Genomic DNA, 20503 nt, shown 5'->3' with positions numbered 1-20503 from the left:
CGTACTGCGTGGTGTAATTTTGATTTTCACTAGCGCATCTGGCGGCGGCTAGTGGAAGCTTTTTTTGGTCATCGAGGGAATGGTCGTGCCGAAACTCTCAAAATTTAGTAGTTTTTACATCGTTTTTTGATGCGAAAACGGCTGAAATACTTGCACAATATGTTTGTCTATCAATTACAAAGCTTTTCCAGTGCAGTTAAAGTAAAAAACATGGAAACATAACATATTTTCTGGAGCGGTTCCAAATTGTTTGGCAAAATGCTTCGGTAAGCCGAAAAATTACACTCGAAATTACAACTTGCGAGTACGATCAATGTAGCCCGACCTTTATATTGAAGAAGCGTTAGGCCGAAAATACATGGACCGGAATTTCGCGGCCACGGAATTCCGCCTGCTCTCAAACCCATTGACAAAGTGCAACTTCGCTCGAACTGTCATATCCATACATTTTTCAGCAAGCAGAATTCCGCGGCCGCGAAATTCCGGTCCGTGTATTTACGGCCTTACCTTTTTGCTTTCGCTAACGTACACCAGGTGGCGCTACGGTCGCATCAGCACCGAATGACCCAAGTTACATTTTTCCGAATGTCAAAATCAAAGCAATCAGCTGATGATAAGGGAAAGCAGGGCAAAATGGGCATGTGGGGCAAAATGGGCACCCTCTATTTAAGCATTATTTCACTACAAAGATACTTTCCAATGCTTAAAAAATATCAATTAAAGTGTTCTATGGACACCCTATAAGTTTCATAACCCTTATATAACAAATAACCAAGAAAAATCCAAAATAAGGTTCAATAGCATATTGATGTAATGTTTGCCACTTCGAAAATAAGCTTAAACCAGTGTCACAGGGATGCGTTGCAGTTTTACATGATATATTTTTAAAGATATGATATTTATTTACAATTTGTGTGAAGAAAGCAAGGCGATTGAATGCGTATTTTTACTAATACAGCGGAGCGCCGTTTATCCGGGTTTCTCCCCAAGCGCCACAGATTAAGCTTAAACGACTGGAAAATTGAACTTACTTACTTACTTATCCGGCGCTACAACCGCTTTACGGTCTTGGCCTGCCTCAAGAGTGTCCGAAGCCGCTCACGGTCTCACGCCTTCGTCTGGCAGTCCGTTATCCCGGCCTTAATGGCAGACGCCTCCACGCCATCTTGCCACCTCAATTTGGGCCTACCACGCCTCCTCTGTCCTTGTGGACGGCCTAAAAAGACTTTACGGGCTGGGTGGTTCGTTTCCATGCGTACAACATGTCCAGCCCACCGGAGCCTGGCGAGCTTAATACGCTGTACAACAGTGAGGTCGCCGTACATCTCGTATAGCTCGTCATTATATCGGCTCCTCCATTGTCCTTCCACACATACGGGGCCAAGTATCCTTCTGAGCATCTTCCTCTCGAACGCGGCTAAAAGGGCTTCGTCAGATTTGGACAGTGTCCTGTCAGATTTGGACAGTGTTTCAGAGGCGTACCGGTACTATATAGGTACTATATAGTGACAGCTTCGTTTGTCGCGACAGGTTCTTTGAGGTGAACTGATTTTTTCAGGCTGTAGAATGACCGGTTGGCAGCCAGCATCCTTACGCGCAACTCAGCTTCCATGCTGTTGTCGTTGCTGACCTTTGACCCAAGATAGGTGAATTGTGGGACGACTAACTAGCCTTATCAGTTTGGCCGGGATTCCAAAAGAGCTCATAGCGTCATACAGTTGTACCCTGGCTATGCTATCATATGCGGCTTTGAAGTCAATGAAGAGATGGTATGTGTCGTGTCTGTATTCAGCCATCTTTTCCAAGATCTGCCGCATGGTGGTTGATCTGATCAGTGGTTGATTTTCCGTTTCGGAATCCTCTTTAATAGTTTCCTACTATCTCTTCGACGTGCGGGACAAGGCGATCCTGAAGAATCAGGCAGAATATTTTTGTTGTGGGCAGGCGTGCGTGCCGACCCCTGGACTTGCTGTGGCAGTTGCGCTGCCACCGGTCAACGTCCAGGGGGACGACAGTGTGTACACGCACACTGTCGCACACACTAAGCGCGCAAGGCTTAGTGTGTGCCGAGCGCCGAGCAGAGTGTGCACGAAGGCCGATCGAGCAGGAGCTCTCGGCAGGGGCGCTCGGTGCGGCTGGCGCGCGGCCTACGTTTTAAAGTGTTGTACGTTTCATCAGTATTTATTATGTATGTTTTAATATGTGTGAATAAAGTAATAAGTGTTTAAGTAAAGTGCAACGAACACAGTTCACAACAGTGGCGACGAGGATGGGATCCTCCTGCGAAAGGGGGATCCCAGTACGAACCCGCGGACGCCATCGCGATTGGGCACGTCTTTCGCTGCATCATCGTAGCGGCCATCGCAATGGCAAAGGTCCGGGATTCCGTGGAAGGATTGGGCCGCCGCCACCGCCAAGACCGAGGCCCCCGGCTGCCGTCCCATCAAGGGGACCCACTCTCGGCAGCGGTGCCCACTCTCGGCGACGTGTGAAGGTCGCCAGGCTGCAGTCCAAGCAACGCCGGCAGCGTCATCGGCGAGGAAGCTTTCCGCCTTGCTGCCGGGCTATGGGCGAGAGCGTCATCCGCCAGGCTGCAGCCACAGCTTCAGCGGGCGAGGATCAATGCCGCCCTGCAGTTACAACAGCAGTCGAGCCACTGTGTCTTAAGAGGGCGAGGGATCTAAGCCGCCCTGGATGCAGTGTTGAAAAGGGACGAGGACCCATGCCGTCCCGGGTGCTGCCCTGTACTATGGGGGCGAGGGTGGCATGCCGCCCCGGGGGCAGCCACAGTGTCCAAAGAGGGCGAAAGTGTCATGCCGCCCTGGATCCAGCACCACGAGCAACAGTAACGTGTGAAGGAAGGGCGAGGATCCATGCCGCCCAGCATCAGCATCAGTAGCAGAGCGCAGCAGCAACAGCAACAGGAAAGTGTAAAGGTAGGGCGAGGGTCCATGCCGCCCAGGATCAACAACAGCAGCATCGCAGGTTGGAATGGGGACGAGGTGGTCATGCCGCCCCGGCTACAGCTTCGTTCGTGAGAAGGGCGAGAGTCTATGCCGCCCGTGGTTCATCTTCAGCACCGCCGCTACAAGATCGTCATCACCGACCTGGAGCAAAGGGACGATAGCGGGGCAGAGAAAGGCGCAGGTACACGCAGCATCACCGCCGCCGCAAGTAATCGTAGCCGATGATGATCGAGCGCGATTAAAGGTGATGGCGGGGCGGAAAAGGGGTGCCGGTAGCCGTAGGGCAAGCAGAAGCGTCCGCGCCACAGCATCCCCCGAATACACCAGCATCGGCCGGGGGGTGTCACCACACCGGTATTCCCTCAGTGGAATATCCCGTGTCGGTTCGACCCCTCCGGATAAATAAAGGGGGAAATGTTGTGGGCAGCCGTGCGTGCCGACCCCTGGACTTGCTGTGGCAGTTGCGCTGCCACCGGTCAACGTCCAGGGGGACGACAGTGTGTACACGCACACTGTCGCACACACTAAGCGCGCAAGGCTTAGTGTGTGCCGAGCGCCGAGCAGAGTGTGCACGAAGGCCGATCGAGCAGGAGCTCTCGGCAGGGGCGCTCGGTGCGGCTGGCGCGCGGCCTACGTTTTAACGTGTTTGTATTTCGTGTATATTATTTATAAATGTAAAGTTTTAAGTGTATAAATAAAGAGCAAATAGTTCAGTTCACAACAATTTTATAGGCGGTATTCAACAATTTTTACAGTAATTTTTACTTTACTTTACTTTACTTAAAAAATTACTTTCTTATTTCACTGATAACACCGTGTCCAAAAATACATCATATATCTCCTGACAATCCTTCATATCACCCGCAAGCTATACCGAAGCCAGCTAACGTTTCAGCATGAGACGCAGATGAGCGCAAATCATGGTGGTCTGTTTGAATTGGTTTAGCCATTGTCCAACCATCTTGAAGATACTCCTGTCCAAGACTTGCCCAAACTATCGATCAGGGAAGAACGGGAGTGTACTTGGCAATAGGACAACACGAGCTTCGTTCAGATTATCGGTTTTTCGTATGAAAGTGTTAGATGAAAGAATGCAGCCAGCTGCTCGCGTGCTCTCTCTGCAGTAAGCCGCTCTTATAGTATTTTTTTCTTTCTATCCACTATAAACATCTCTACTACTACTATAACACTTTTAACTAAATGATGCTTAAAACACATATTCCGTGTAGGATACATTTTATAAGGGAATTTGTATTTTTATTGGTCAAAAAATGTCTTATTTAACTTATTCTATGCAGCTATAATAGCAACACTTCTTTTTATTTTATAAATTTATGAAGTACGGCTTTTAGTTACATAAATTGAATGCATAGCAATTAGTTCAACTGACACTAATACACCGCCATGTCTTCCCGACTGTCGGGGCAATCATTTCAATCGATGTGACTTTAGAAGAATATTAAGAGCTAGAAAACTTTTGGAATAGATTCTATGGCATTACTATACATATCATTTCAAAATAAGCGACTAATCGAAACCAAAATTATTGTATTATTACCTACCCGTGTAGGTGGTTATAGAAGTAAGGGGTAAAAGTTGATTTTATATTTTAAAGCACATTTAAAAAATTGAAAAATTCTGATTTTTTTACCACTTTTAAAAACATGTTTCTCTATGCATTCTAATTTTTTTTTGGATCGATTCGATAATCCAATAAAAAGTTATCATAAAAAGAATAAGCAAAACATTCCCGGGTAGGTGGTTATAGAAATGAAGGTTAAAAGGGTGATATTTTACAAACCGAAGTGTCCAGCAGGGAACTGATTATGCATAAATATGTTAAAATGATCATATTTGAAATAAAAAATCCATCTGTGGTTTCAGCATGTAAATTGACTGTTTTAGAGCGAAAATATTGTTCGTTATAGCCACAATCGGTACACTTGCTAATACGTTATAGACTTTCATCTGGACCATTGATGGAAGAAGGTTCGATTGCTAAATCGGATGTATGGAGTGCACGATGTGTGGTGCAGTGGCGATGAAGCACGAAGGCAAATATCAAGCGGATGCTGCAACATTGTCGACAACAGATGCTGTACAGCAGCCTTCTGAGCTGTTAAATGTCCAGGCAGTGGCGGATTTAGGGTGTTGGAGGCCCTAAGCGTTAAAAGGAGTGGAGGCCCCCCGGTTGGTGTCGAGCGGGGGGGGGGGGGGGTGCATATAGTTGCATTAGGTTTTAATCAAACACAATTTCATGGTTTGCTGGGGGGGGTGCTCAGAATCCCTGTTCTGGGCCCCTATAGTTTATGAGCCCCTTCATCCATGGGGCCCCTATCTAGCTCTTGCTGAGACTACTGTACACACTGTTCTATATGCTGGAATTACCATACACGGGGCCCCTACATTGACGGGACCCCCGCGGCCGCTCAGTCCGCGTACCGTTAAATCCGCCACTGTGTCCAGGACAAATAGATGCTTCTTCTTCTTCTTCTTTGGCACAACAACCGCTGTCGGTCAAGGCCTGCCTGTACCCACTGGTGAAGTGAGCTTGGCTTTCAGTGACTTATTGTTTCCATAGCAGGATAGTCAGTCCTACGTATTGGGGCACGGTCTATTCGGGAATTGAACCCATGACGGGCATGTTGTTAAGTCGTACGAGTTGACGACTGTACCACCAGACTGGCCCAAAATAGATGCTACAGCATCGAAAAGAGAACATGCTCAGAAACTGCATCATTGCATCGGAAACAAGGTAAGATTATAACGATGACGATGACGACGACAACGGCGAATAAGTGCATGAATAATCAGTCTAGCAATGGTTTCATCCGCAAATTAGAGTGTCAGGAGAGCATTGTCATAGCATTAGCATAATTATACAGTGTATTAGTTGCAAACTAGAAAAGCTACTTGTAGCGGTAATCTAAATCTAGTTGAACCACAAATATATGCATCATGCACTTGCTTGATTATAATGTTAAGGCAATCATTTTGAATGTATTATACAATGAATACATAAAATGTATAAACAAATTATGTACGAAACAGGGACTAAAGCTGCAACCAAATGTACTTAAACCTTTAAAATGATGACAGTGTTTTCAGCTGTTGCATAAAAATATCACAAAAATGGAAAGAAACGGATTATGTATATATTAGTGATGGATAAAGTTGGAAAAAAATACGGAGTCGACTCTGACCCGACTCCGATAAATTCGGAATCGACTCCAGAAGGTAGATCCGCCCTGCATCATCCAGAGTCGTGCGGAATCGTCCGGAATCGTCCGGAGTCTTTCGGAGTCGTCCGGAGTCGTTCGGAGTCGGAGTAGTCCGGAGTCGTCCGGAGTCGTTCGGAGTCGGAGTAGCCCGAAGTCGTTCGGAGTCGGAGTAGCCCGGAGTCGTTCGGAATCGTTCGGAGTCGTTTGGAGTCGTTCGGAGTCGTTCGGAGTCGTTTGGAGTCTTTCGGAGTCGTCCGGAGTCGTTCGGAGTCGGAGTAGTCCGGAGTCGTCCGGAGTCGTTCGGAGTCGGAGTAGCCCGAAGTCGTTCGGAGTCGGAGTAGCCCGGAGTCGTTCGAAATCGTTCGGAGTCGTTCGGAGTCGTTTGGAGTCGTTCGGAGTCGTTCGGAGTCGTTTGGAGTCGTTCGGAGTCGTTCGGAGTCGTTCGGAGTCGGAGTAGTCCGGAGTCGTCCGGAGTCGTTCGGAGTCGGAGTAGCCCGAAGTCGTTCGGAGTCGGAGTAGCCCGGAGTCGTTCGGAATCGTTCGGAGTCGTTCGGAGTCGTTTGGAGTCGTTCGGAGTCGTTCGGAGTCGTTCGGAGTCGTTTGGAGTCGTTAGCAGTCGTTCGGAGTCGTTGGGAGCCTTTCAAAGTAATTCGGAGTCGTTCGGAATCGTCTGGATTCATCCGAAATCGGCTACGGACGGAGTTATCCGGAGTCATCTGGAGGATCTAATTGTTCCAATTTGCCGGAGTCGGAATCGGGCTAACAATAGTTGGAGTCGGATCGGAGTCGTGGGTGCGCTCCAGAGTACTCCACTAGTATGTATCGTTATGATTCGTAGGTATGATGTGATTATATTTAAGGACGTTTTTAAAAAGATAGGATAAATGACTTCACATCATTTGACTGTAACTATTTTTAATTAAATGATATTTTATTCTCTTTTCAGGAAAGGGTTAAAACGCAAATATTGCAGCACAAGGCATCGTTCGCCGGTTTAACATTCTTGCTATGCGGTATTAGCAGATATGCTTCCATGACTGTGGTCAAGTTTAGTTTAGTTAAGTTGCGAAAACGCTTTGTCCTAAAGATGTTTGGTGTCGTTCCCGAGATGTCCTCGGCCTGCTGTTGCCGTCTACATCGCATGACTGTTTGAACAAGTCATGTTGCGCAGTCTCATTACTGTTTTTGTTCTGGCAATCGATACACGTCGATAAGTAGAAATGTTATTAGGCTTAACATGAGAATGCTGAGAACACTTTAAAGCAAGCGGTCTTAGGTGATACAGTGGCTGGCAAAATAAAGTGCCCACTACTTACAATCTTACATTTTTCTACATATTTTCCGTAAAAAAATGAAGTTATTGTACTGCTTTATTTTTTGAAAGATTGTTCGTGACATGCTTAAGAATGTGTAGTACCATAGCCAGTGGTGAGTTTACAGTGTCGGGGACCCTACGCAGAAAGAATAGTGGAGGCCCTCTGTACATGATTACCAGGGAGTACCCTGTACATTCAGATGCAGATAATTAAACATTTCAATTTCAATTTTGTTGCTACCGAGGGGGGGGGGGGGAGTTCACACAAGATGCTTATATAGGTGTTATATAGGATGCTTATTAGCTCTCATAATGCCGTCGATTCATATCATGCTCTCCACTTCTCGTAAAGAAATCCCATCCCTGGTCATCACATTGTACCCTTCATACATATTGGTTTGTTGGATCGCGTCTAGTTATTTTTGAACATCAGTTCTAATTTGGACTCCCAATTAGCTTTGTTAGTCTTGCTGTAGATCGGGCGAGGAGCTTGAAGGACACCACATCTAACGGACAGTAAACGAAGAAAATGGCAATGTGATAGCTAGGGGGTGTTTATCTTTAGGAGTAGCGGGAAAATTGGTGTAAATCGAACTTGGTTGATACTTATTTTAACATTCTTCATCATAATTTTGGGATATATCTTTAAAAAAAATGGGTTTTGAAAACTAAAAACATGTTCCTACAGGCTAACACCTCAACACATACAATCAATACAAACAAAAAAATCTCAACTAATATCGTATAAAACACCTTGAAATGTCCTCCTCCTTCTTCTTCTTTGGCACAACAACCGTTGTCGGTCAAGGCCTGCCTGTACCCGCACTGGTGAAGTGAGCTTGTCTTTCTTTGACTTATTGTTACCATAGCAGGATAGTCATATGTATGGGGGCACGGGCTATTTGGGGCTTGAACCCATTACGGACATGTTGTTAGTTAAGTCGTACGAGTTGACGACTGTACCACCAGACCGGCCCTACGTACATGTCCTCCATGAAGTCTAAATCTTGGTACCATCGAGAATTTGTTTTAGATTCCAGGTGCGAAGATGGATACAACTAGATAAACCATTCAAAAAACACGCCAAAGATCCTCGAACATCGAAGAATTATAAGTTTGATGTTATATTTGTTCAGAAAAATATTTTGTGTAAAATGAATAAAGTGGGCACTTTATTTTGGCACAGTGATTTAGATCAATGTTGGAAACATATTTTTTCTTGAAGCAAACTTTCTCATTTTTGACATGCTATGGTCAGTGGCGGATTTAACGGTACGCGGACTGAGCGGCCGTGGGGGGCCCAGTCAATTTAAGGGCCCCGTGGATGGGAATTCCAGCATATACAACACTATGTACAGTAGGCTCATCGAGAACTTCTGTGTCCAATAGGAGTCCCACGGACGAAGAGATTCATAATTGGTGTTAGGTACTTTGTGTCTTAATATGATCTAGAGGTAGTCTTTGGTTTTTTTTAAATAAAATTGTTTCGTAGACTTGAAAAAACGATCAAGTTTAATTATTCGTCGTTAGGCAGTGTCTTAGATCGTCATCAGGAAGTTTGTAATGTAGGTGTTAAACTGTACTCTAGTTTAAATTTCCATTTACACGTTGACAACACTGTTAACAAGGCATACAAGATGCTAGGTTTTATCTTTCGACAATTCCGTGAATGTAATGATGTCTTATGTTACTTGTCGTTGTTTACTAGTCTTGTGCGCTCGTGCGTGAATTAAATATTATTGCTCAATTCTTTGGTTCCCGAATTGCACTACGATGATTAACACAATAGAGGTAATACAACGGAAGTTTACAAGACTGGCTTTCAAATGCGACCAGTTCAGAGGACTTTCAACCATGCTAGGTTATCGCTCGCGTTGCCTTCTGTTTGGTCTACAGACGCTCGAACACCGTTTTAAGGTAAACCAATGTGTATTTGTTGCTAAAAAAAAAAGAAAGAATTAGACGTTGTTTATTAGAATAGAGCAACATCTAAGCGCCTTCGAGATCTTTTCGCTCTCGTAACTTGCTTGTCGGCGAGAACAGGCGTACCTTATATGGATATAATGAGCCGTTACTAGCTATGACAAGGCAATTCAATACGTGGTCTAATCACTTTGATTTTAATTTAACGACCAAACGTATTTAAAGAGAATATTTTAGTAATTTCCAATTTTAGCGACAAATAATTAAGGCAGATGTTAGGGGAATAAGTTAGGGATTATGTGTAGAATTGCTAAATAAAATTATTAAATTATGCATTAATGAATTAATAAACAAACTTTAGGGGGCCTTGTTTCCGATGCAATGATGCAGTTTCTGAGTTTTTTTTTCTTTTCGATGCATCTATTTGTCCTGGACATTTCACAGCTCGGAAGGCTGCTGTACAGCATCTGTTGTCGACAATGTTGCAGCATCCGCTTGATATTTGCTTTCGAGCTCCATCTCCATGTACGTTATCGAAGGCAAAAGGTAACGCTTGTCCAATGCAACGTAGAGGGCTGAGCCTTACTTTTACCGTCTAAAATAATTGCCATGATCAACAACATAGCATATAGTTCCAGTTGACCCTTTTAAAAATACTTATTTCCAACTGACCAAGCATGACAAACTCAGGTCCACGTTCTATGCGCTGTTGATGCACGATTTTTGTTTTATTAAGCGTTCTAGCTATCCGTCCCAAGTAGCGACCCCCCTCCAAAAATTAATCAACCCAGCTAATCGCGCAACCACCAAACAGGCAAAGGGAACCATCGACGGTTGCTAGCGGCGTGTGTTCCCCGTCCGAGGGTCCTTTTCCGTCCTAAAAACTAAATCTATAAACACAGCGTGTCACAGCGTGTTCCATGCGTCTCCCGACTCCCTCCCCCGGTCGATAATCCAGTTCATCCCTGCTGTCCATCCGGGGCCGGTTCCTGCGGTCGCTGGCTGTGCGGCAGGGCGAAGAATTCCAGCTCCCGGCCAACGATCGCACTGATCTCCTGCTGGAGCAGCTCGTGCAGCGTCACGCCGTCGTGCCGGTACAGCCAGTAGCCCTCGTTCACGGTGCGCTTGTCCGGGATGAAGTCGTACCGCTTCGGGCCGCTGGTGGGCGAGCTGAGCCAGATCTGGCGGTTCGGTAGCTGGCGATTGATAACGTACGTGCCGTGCGGCTCCCCGAAGCTAACCGTTAGCACACCGTCCTGGCAAAGGGGGGAAATGAGCTAGAAACAGGAGCAATAGCGACGCGGCAAAGAACGCTCGACTCTTACCCCGTACGTTACGTCCGGATTCTTCAGCGTGCTCGTTTCGTCGATGATCTGCTCGAAGTAGTCAACCAGCGATTCGAGCGTGTCCGAGCAGACGGCCACAAACGTGACGGAATCGATCAGCGAGGTGGCTATGAAATCGTTCGGATTCATCGAACTGTACTGACGGCTGCGTAGGGTGGGGCTAGCCTGTAGCAGCCCGGTGGCAAGCGCTTCCTGTGGCATCCTGGTGCGGCCCGGCACGGCCGGAGGCAACCGATGGGTGGTGCAGCTGATAAGCCGGCTCCACCGACCAACGAAAGGCCGGAAAACGGTGTTCATCGTGCGTGTGACCAACGTGGCACTAGGGAGGGAGGATTGTGTTGTTTCTTTCTTCTAGCTTCTACTGGAAGAAATGAAAATCCCCGATTTACCAACGAGTTTGTGTATTAAGGCGGCACAACCGTATTTACCTTTCGCGCAGGACAGTTCTTCACGCCGCTGGTAGGATGTTTTGATCGTTTCGGGATTGTTATGACAGTTGACCGTGCTGCACCAGCACATCGAGCTTGTGTGACGTTTGGTTATAAATTCAAATCGTACGATAGCAAAACCGTTACGCACCGAGAATTACAAATGGAATGGGAGCGCGAAATAGAATTATGACAATGGCTGGTATTATTGAATCCGTTCGTAGCGGCGGCGTACGTCCCGACACTCATTTTCCTAACGTACTAGATGGTTGCTACAGTTATTCACATCGGCGTTGTAGGAGCGGGCTCAAGAAATGTGTTGCCATCCCTAGAATTTCATGTGAGCGCCGTACGTTCCCGCTACGATTCAATAATACCAGCCAATATTGCCCGAACAATTATTGCCGTATCGTATGGACAACATGCTACAACCGCGTTGCATGAATATTTTTGATTTGTTTTATGTGTAATGAAAAATACGTGTACAGATTTTGCGATCGATATTTTTCATTTATATTTTTTCGCAAAAGGTCGTAACCCAAGTGCCACATAGCCACTAAACGACCACTAAACGGGTTCTAAACAACTCAAGCCCTCAACCTAAAAGGAATCTAAAAAGACTTTTTTTAAGCAGATGATGAACGATTGATGCATTTTAAAAATACAGCGGAGCGCCGTTTATCTGGATACCTTTTATCCGGCTTTCCGTTTATCCGTGCTGTTGAGAAATGACAGTTCAATACAAAAGTGACATTGGGTTATGTGGAGGATATTTGAAAAAGCGGTTATAAGAGCACATTGTCATAACAAAAACACTATAATTCATGGCAAATTTTTAAAATTCTCTTTCGAAAAACATGAAGTTAATAAAAACTGGGTTATTTTTATCAAAAAATAAGAAAAATTTCCAAAAAATAACCAGGAATTGGTGATAAAATATATCATTTGACTCATTATCCGTGTTATTCGCTTATCCGGGCGAAGTCAAGTCCCGAGAAACCCGGATAAACGGCGCTCCACTGTAGCAAAGAAAAGCTGGTGGCACCATCTGTAGGTGGGATACCCACCCAGTGGATCTTTCCTCGCTTTGAGAGCTTTCTTCCTCCCTCTGTACTGTTGTATGATTTCGGATTGAAGTATTACATCGCTAGGACTAGAACTACAATACGATTTTTTAAATACTAAACTCCAATGTGAACCATTTGTATAGAAGCAAGTGAGATTTGAATAATGGTTGATGGTGTTGATACCCATCCTAAGGGCCACAGATTAAGCTTTAAACGGCTGTAAAATCAAATATCCATAGAAAAAAAAAGAAAGCTCCATATCTATAGCTTCATTGGTTTGCTCAATAAATGACGTATTACCACTCATCATTATATAGCTGTCCTTTTCTTGCAATGTGTCTCGACAAGTTTCATCTTATCTTAGCTATATAGCCTTCTAACTTTCCGAGCAAAAATCTATATGAATGGTCGTGTCGTCAGATACGTGAGTATCAACACCAACGACCATTACTCATATTTTACTTACTTCAGTGCTGATGATTTCCGTTGGAGTTTAGTATTTAAACAATCGTATCGCCGTTCTAGTTCTAGCGATGCATAACTTCAATGCGAAACTATACAACAGTAACTTTACATTCCACCCACCATTTCCAAAACGATAAGCTGCGTTCACTGTTGTGTGGTTGACTGAAAAACGTTCGGTTGCTGCCGTCCTGCTTGCGCGCTCACGCACACCACCAGGGCAGCTGTCAGCTGGCCGCGGACCGTCGCGAAAGCAAAACAAAATTGTAAACAAAGCTTACTCATCGCGCGAAACGACAGCACCAAAACAACACAACGAGAGGGCGTAAAAGCGCTAATCCTCCCCAAGGTTTTGATAATTCCTCCTAACAGGGATTCGATCGCTGGTCTTGGCGCACGAGTTTTCGATTTGGCAGAACAGCAGAGAGAACAAAACCCCTCCACGCTGGTGTTTTGCGTTGGGTGAGTTGTTTGCTGAGCGAACCAAAACACGTCCTTGGAGAAATCCACCACCTCCCCCCCATCCACTTCATCCACTCCTCACTTTATTGTTAACTTCTCGGGTGGTTTTTGTTTTAGGCATTTCTGGCGCGTCCGACGGTTGCCGCCCGTGCGATGGTCGGCATGAGCAGCTTCGGGCTCAACGCGTCCACGCTGGAGAGCATTGTCGGGGGGAGCCGGGCCGCCGTGGGCACGGACCAGGAGCCCGAGCGCAACCACGAGCGGCAGGCCCTGCTGAACGAGCTGCTTGCGACGGTGCGCCAGTGTCAGCAGCAGTACGGTGGCCACGCGAAGCTCGCGACCGAGGACGACCCGCTGATCGGCACGCTGTGCGACGTGTGGGAGCGGGTGCTGTCGCACGGGCTGCGCACGGCCGCCTGGATGCCGTTCAACATCCTCGAGTACTTCGGGCCGCCGGAGGGCGGCCGGCCCGCGGTCGAGCGGCCCTGCTTCTGGGACTTTGCCTCGAACCATCTGACGCGGGACGAGCGCGAACGGTTCTGCGCCCTGCAGCAGGTGGTGACGCGGCGCGGCCGGGCCCGGGCCCTGCTGCGCGCCTTTCTCAACGAGCGCGCGCTCGAGCGGTACGTGCTCGTGTGGCTCGGCGACGGCGAGCTGCTCAACACACACTACGAACCGTGGGCAATGCTGCGGCACGGCGAGTGCCAAACGGTGCTGCCGAACGTGGCCGCCGGCCTCGGCACCGTCCTGTTCGCGATCGTGATCGATCGGAGCGAGCTCAACCGGCCCGTCACGGGGCTGGCCGGGCAAGAGCAGAAGCCGGAACCAATCATCGTCACCCGCCGGCCCGTCGGCCCGGTGCGCAAGGTGAATGCGGTGCAGCGGGAAATATTGGACGATGCGGTGCCGCGCCAGCTAACTCCACCGAGCACCAGCAGCAGCAGGCGGACGCCACTGGAAGGCACGGACGCTACTGCGGGTGGTGCCGCGCCACCGGAAGAAGTGCCATACACGGTGACGGAAGCGCTCGGCGGCTGGGGCGCGGGGGAAGCGGATGGGCCGGACCCGGGTGCCGGTGCATCGCCGGCCGGGACGGTCGATGTGGCGGAGGACAGCATGCTTAACTACTCGTCGGCCAGCGCCACCACCAGCTCCCGCTCGACCACGGGCAGTTCGCTAAGCGGGGAGGGACGGGGCACGGAGGAGGACACGGGCTCGGAGGTGACGTACCGGCACCGAACCCGTTCCGGCTCGCCGGCGCCGGTGCTGCGGCCAGAGCCCGAACTGCCCTCCACCCCTGCACCCTCGGGGCGGCCCTACGAGAAGCTGCTGCGAAGAAATCAAGAGCTGGAGGAGCGCTGCCATCTGCTGGAGTCGCGCGTCGCCGCACTTAGTCTGTAAGTGTCTCGGGCGGGCTTGGCATCACACCCCACCCTAACTAATCCGTGCCATTTTGTTTGCAGCGAAAACTACCGCTTGCGTGCGCTCACGCGCTCCAACCGGCTGTCGGTGGCGTTCTTCAGCTTCAGCATTCCGAAAGCGATACAGCGGGCGGGGGACGGTGGACGGTCGCGCCGCCCCTACCACGTGTACGAGATCCGCATCACCCCGTCCGGCGTGAGCGGCTCGACGGCCGGCAACGAGAGCTGGTGCGTGTACCGGCGCTACAACGAGTTCTACCGGTTGCATCGCCGCCTGCAGAAGCAGTACCCGACGGTCAAGAAGCTCGATTTTCCGCCGAAGAAAAAGTTTGGCAATCTGGTAAGAGAGCGGGGCCGGGCGTGTTGCAGGTTCTTCCCGCACCTAACCATTGTGTCTTGTGGAGGGAGCTCGGAATTGGAACTATCCGTCTCCTGAATCGATTTCAATTCCTATTACACAACTGCAATTAGAATCGGCTCCGGAATCGAAACCAGCTCCAGTATCTCCATATTTCGTCAAAAAGTTCATAACGCTGTATATTTCACCCTGTCTGGCCGTACGCTCAAGTTCCTTTGATTGCTAATGCGATTGCTATGGAGCTCGAATTAATTTTACCAACGTTGTGAAAAGTTGACCGAAAATGCATCCAGAACATTGCATGCAACACAACTAAACATTAATTGCACGTTGCAATGAAACGATGCTGGCTTTTTCATCTAACTGACAAAATGATCCCACGGTTTGTGTCCGAATGTCCTGGATGTAAATGTCGACCCCTATTTAATAGGCCGCCAAGGATTCAAATGTACTTGAAAACGATTTATTCTCATGGAGAGATTTAGGAGCCGATTCCGATTCCGATTACGGAGCCAATACCGATAACGGAACCGATTCCGAATCCAATTTCGGTTCCGGAGCCAATTGTGATTCCGCAATCGATTCTGTTTCCGGAACCGAATCCGGAGCCTATTCCGATTACAGAATCGATTCCAATTTCGGAGCCGATTTTGATTCCGGAACCGATTTAGAACCCAATTGCGATTCCGGATCCGATTCTGATTCCGGAGTCGATTCTGATTCCGAAACCGATTCTGATTCCGGAGCCAATTTCGATTCTGGAGCTGATTCCAATTCCGATTCCGATTTCGGATCCGATTCCCATTACGAGAGTCGATACCGATTACGGAACCAATTCTGGTCCTGGAGACAATCGCGATTACGGAGCCGATTACGAAGCCGATACCGATTGAGAAGCCAATTGCGATTCCGGAGCCGATTCCGATTCCGGAGCCGAATCCGATTCTGGAGCCGGTTCAGATTACGGAGCCGAATCCGATTCCGGAACTGATTTCGGATCCGATTCCGGAGCCAATTCCAAATCCGAAGCCGATTCCTGAAACTGATTCCGGAATCGATTCCACAAATATTTGGAGGCAGCCGGAATTGATTCCGACCAAAACTTCATTTTTTCCATCATTAGATTGTGTATATTTGTCTTTCTTATTTGTTTTTTTTTGTGTTGTTGTTTCATGTCAGAATGCCGATCTCGTGGAGCAGCGGCGCCAGCGGCTACAGGTGTACTTGAACGGGCTGTTCGTGTCGACCTTGCCGGAGGTACTGTCCTGCAGCACGCGCCTCCAGCTCGAGCAAACATTTCCATTTCTGAGCGACCAAACGCCTGCCGGGCCGGCCACCCCGGGCGGAGCGGCGTGAGCAGGTCCCCGGACCTTACCCTCTGTTCGCTCGCCCTGCGAGCGTCACACGGTACCGCGAGCATGTGATGCATTCAAAACGAGTTTATTAAGTTCCGTTTTTGGTCGAATGAAAGTTTAAGTATTAAGCAATACCCCTTAAGATTACTCCCAGGCGCGTGGTTTTGTGAAACTACGTCTTACTAGCGGCCGTAGCTTGTGGCCCGTTTTGCGTGAGAGCTAGTGGAAAAAGCGCAACCAAAGGGAGTTGGTTATTTTGTGCAATACGCAACACAACCAATACGATACTCTCACCCGATCGACGAAGGTGGAACGTTCATCGGCCAGTGCTACAGTGCGAGAGAAGGAAGACGCCCGGCGCGGTCGTTGATAAGCTTAATAATCGGAGAACAGTGTATGCAGCAGTCTTCTCGAACCCATGACGATTCCAAAAAAACAACACTGTATCGAATGAATTGTAAACAACTTCAACGATGAAGCAAAAAACTGAGTATTTGCACCCAATGCGTAGGGAGTAAAACAAAAAAACAAAAAATGCAACGATCTTGTTGTGAGAGTAGAAATTGTAGCAAAACAGAAAGAAAACGCGATAGCATTGGCGTCGGAAAAGTGGCGATTGTATCGTTTCGAATTAGCAGACATTGCCGTAACACATTAACTTAAATCTAAGGGATGATTTAACCAAGTAAACACAGCAAAGTACTCATTCGTGGCTGGAATAGGAAAGAATAAGAAGGAAGGCGGCGTACTCACGTGTTCGGTTGGACAGTTTTGTTTGTGCTGGGTAAACGTTAAACGGGAAATAACTAGGAAGCCGTGTGCTTTTGTTTTCTGTTTTTTTTTGTAATATGGTTATTTATTTGTTTCTGTGTTGCGTTAAAAGGAAAAGAAAACTTTTGCGAAAAAAAAAATACATATATATATATATGAAAACTCGTTGTCGTTTTTGCGTATCTGAACGTTTGATTGTTTCCTTTGGATTTCAAAAAAGCAGCTGTGGCAATAAACTGTGAATAGTTTTATAATCAGTCTACCTTTCATGCCTTTGGAAATAGTGCCATTGGTTAAGTCGACAATTTTATCGTGTCATTGTCTTGTTGCACTGTTGCAATGTATATTGATGTAAAACATAAATGTTGACCTCTTTCTATCCATTTCTTTGTGAATGTAGGAACGTATTTGATTTAGATCTTTTTTTTTCATGCACAATAAATTTTTCGTTGTTCTTGTCTTTTTCTAAACTCGTTTGTTCTATTTACTTCAAAATGTGCCCTTAAAGATCACGTTAAGTTCAGTTCCAGTTTTGCCTTGTAAATGCGCCCAAAAACGTTTCTGCAGTGTTTTTTTTTCTCGTTTATTATTAGAAACAAATCGAATTGATGCTCATGGGATAAAACTCCCCGGGAAAACTTCCTACTCTTTGGGAAGACACGTTTCGTTTATTTGGATTTCAAAAGATGTGTAGCTTCTTTGATGAAATAATATTTGTTTAATAAATGGCATATTTAATAACCTTTGTAAAAAGTATTTTCAAAATTATTTGTGTTACATCGTCGTAATGTTGATGGTGATACAACAAATAAAATTGTGCTTCCTTCTCTTAACAAATTCTTCTTTCTTAAGCAATAAAGGAATACTAATGATTCTATAATACATTCCTAAAATAATTCTTCCCCTCTTCTGTTCTAATTCTGCGCACAGCGTGTATTTACGCTCAAAGCTGAATTCATGTTAAGCTGGTGTCATTTAGATTCCATTTTGCTTTGCAAATGCATCCGAAAACGTTCCTGTAGCTAACAACTACGAACAAATCATATTCATAATAAAATAAACAAATTCCTGCATAATTCTGGTAATTCTGGTCCTTGCAATTTGGCCCTCATACGTTATCACAACATTCTCAAAAAACAAAACACGGGTCTCAACGTTCGTAAGGCAAACGCATTTAAATGTGTTGGATGATAGCGTTTTTGACGCTTTCGTCCCTAAAAAAAAACGATGTAAAAGATAACTTTAATGAATAGAGAAATATAAACTGAAATGCTTATAGCATTATACATTATTTCATTTTTTTTTTCACAATGTTTCCAACCGGTTACCAAATCCTTGTCAAATCGATGTTTTGAATTCCAGCTGTATGATTGCAGATGCAAAAAGTTCCTCTTTGGAAGTTGCACCGCGAATGTTCTTCTTCTTCTTATATCTTATATCCTCCTATGCTGCAAGTAGCGTCACGCTCAGTCCAAGGTCAAGGCAATCGAAAGATGATCAGTAATAATGAACGAAAATACGTTCTAATCGTAAGAAAAAAAAAAGTCTGCTTGAGGTTATTGCGTGAACGATCTGGTAACAGGCAACATCTAGAATAAATAAAAGAAAACATAAAAAATATCCCGTTAGAACATAGTTGATAGAGTTGGTTTAGGTTTAGGAAATAAGTGGGCTCCGGTGTGTAGATGCTACCATTCTATTATTCACATTTCAACGATTTTTTCATTCATATTCCACTGTTTCTAGCTCGTGTTTCACATTACATTACCAAACAACAATTTTGCTATGAGTAATAAAAAAAAGCAATTTTAAACAATACGGCAAAGCCGTCCCTCCTAAATAAAAAAAAGCAAAAAAAGCAAGGCCTGGCAACAATAACACATTTTTTTTAATTGCACAGTTTCAAACCATTTTCACTCAGCATTAGCAAAACCATATAACATGATTCGAGAAGTTTTTAATTAAAAAAATAAAATAAATGTAGCTTAAATGTTTTGTAGGATTAACAACACGTTCTTTTTTATTTTTGTCAAATAATGGGTATCATCGCGAATTGTAACGGCAATCGCCAATTGCCGGGGTCTCCTAGCAACAACCGATCGTCAAAATATAAATGGCAATGCAGCAAACGAAAGTCGTTAAGACTGTCGTCAGAGAAATGCCAATTACAAACAAATTTTTCGAGTAATTTAATTGAAGATCGTTTTTAGCCTAGCGGCAGACGTTAAGCGGCGTTCATTTATCGACGACAATTGAATAGTCAAAAATTGTTTCTTAAATAAAAAAAACTAATATATTTTTAAGGGCCCACTAGATTAGCTAGTCTACTATCCTTAATTATCAAAATAGGATAGTTTTCAATTACCTCATTTTTACAGCGCATATTTTATTAGAAAATATCTGTCTTTTTCGAGCAAACCATCAAAGCAAACCAAGCAAACCATCAATGGATTTTTCACAAGGAACATATTGGCTTACAATCTTTCAAAGATTTGAACTCACACTCACATGGTTTTATATTTCGTGCATAAACAAATCATCAAATCTTTTGTTAATATATCTCATTTTTTCGATAAAATCAATACAAACACAAACATGCACGTAGTAACAAATACATCTTTTCTATTTGCTATGCTTTGTGTGCGGAAACCATTGGTTAACAGATTTAAAATGACGTAAAGTCCCTCAACTATGGCGACCCCCCAAAGGCCCTTATCCACCACCTGATATAATTAATCCACCTTGGTTCCACTGTATTTTTTAAACTAAAATGTCAAAATTCAGATGTTTACAAAGCAACGGTTTTCAGCACAGAAATTCAAAAAAATACATCAATTTCTTCTCACTGACAACTTTTCACTGTCAAAATCAAAATCGTCGCATCTGCGAATCGTCGTAACTCGAGGGGGTCGTAACTCGGGGGACGCATGTACATCGCATTGTTATAACTGCTCTCGGGGTGCTATAATTATATCTGCTTGAAGCCCGTGTCTGTGCTTCATCGGATGCGATTTAATCGGAAGGCTTGTCAAAATTTGACATGGAATTTGACAGATAACGCCGGACGTGCGATTTCGTCGTACGACGAAATCAAATATTTTTTAATTCGTCGGACGGTGCATCCGATGTTATCTGTCAAACTAAATGTGTGGTGTTTGGAAGGAACAACGTCAAACTATTTTTTCATAATCGTAAAACTATTAAAAACATGAAATAATCTTAATATGAACCGAAAAAGCGTTTGACAGCACGTGCGATAAAATCGCATGCGACGAAGCACAGTCAGAGCCCTAAACTAGGGGCGAAAAATATACTTCACAAGCTGCTTAAATGCGAGGGCGCTGTGGCTATGAACTTGTATCGAGTGCGAGGCCCTATACGAGCTCGCAGACTACTCGAATTTGTTTT

The 20503-nt window shown here is 45.6% G+C and overlaps 2 protein-coding genes and 1 long non-coding RNA gene across 4 annotated transcripts in view; 1 reads left to right on the top strand and 2 right to left on the bottom strand.

Moving 5' to 3' along the window:
- Window positions 1-10116: 10116 nt before the first annotated feature.
- On the bottom strand, window positions 10117-11281 carry LOC120906680 (frataxin homolog, mitochondrial). Of its 2 annotated transcripts, none has more exons than XM_040318535.1 (3): window positions 11200-11281; window positions 10751-11129; window positions 10117-10681 (listed from the first exon to the last, which is right to left on the bottom strand). In XM_040318535.1, exons 2-3 carry the CDS (start codon window positions 11066-11068, stop codon window positions 10385-10387), a joined length of 615 nt encoding a protein of 204 aa, XP_040174469.1. In that variant the 5' UTR covers window positions 11069-11129; window positions 11200-11281; the 3' UTR covers window positions 10117-10384. The 2 variants fall into 2 exon arrangements, with proteins under 2 accessions (XP_040174469.1, XP_040174470.1); XM_040318536.1 differs by having other exon boundaries at window positions 10751-11132; window positions 11200-11260.
- A 1700-nt stretch (window positions 11282-12981) lies between these two features.
- On the top strand, window positions 12982-17180 carry LOC120906837 (sorting nexin-29). Its single transcript, XM_040318918.1, has 4 exons — window positions 12982-13190; window positions 13308-14587; window positions 14654-14951; window positions 16149-17180. The coding sequence occupies exons 2-4, from the start codon at window positions 13344-13346 to the stop codon at window positions 16323-16325; spliced, it is 1719 nt and encodes a 572-aa protein (XP_040174852.1). The 5' UTR covers window positions 12982-13190; window positions 13308-13343; the 3' UTR covers window positions 16326-17180.
- A 718-nt stretch (window positions 17181-17898) lies between these two features.
- Window positions 17899-20503, bottom strand: part of LOC120906838 — a 38322-nt gene continuing 35717 nt past the window's right edge. Inside the window, exon 4 of the long non-coding RNA XR_005740177.1 lies at window positions 17899-18684. This is a non-coding gene — a long non-coding RNA (uncharacterized LOC120906838). The remainder of the gene's footprint in view (window positions 18685-20503) is intronic.

Source organism: Anopheles arabiensis, chromosome X (genome assembly GCF_016920715.1).
Source record: "Anopheles arabiensis isolate DONGOLA chromosome X, AaraD3, whole genome shotgun sequence".
NCBI lineage: Eukaryota > Metazoa > Arthropoda > Insecta > Diptera > Culicidae > Anopheles > Anopheles arabiensis.
This window is presented reverse-complemented; position numbering and strand designations above follow the sequence as displayed.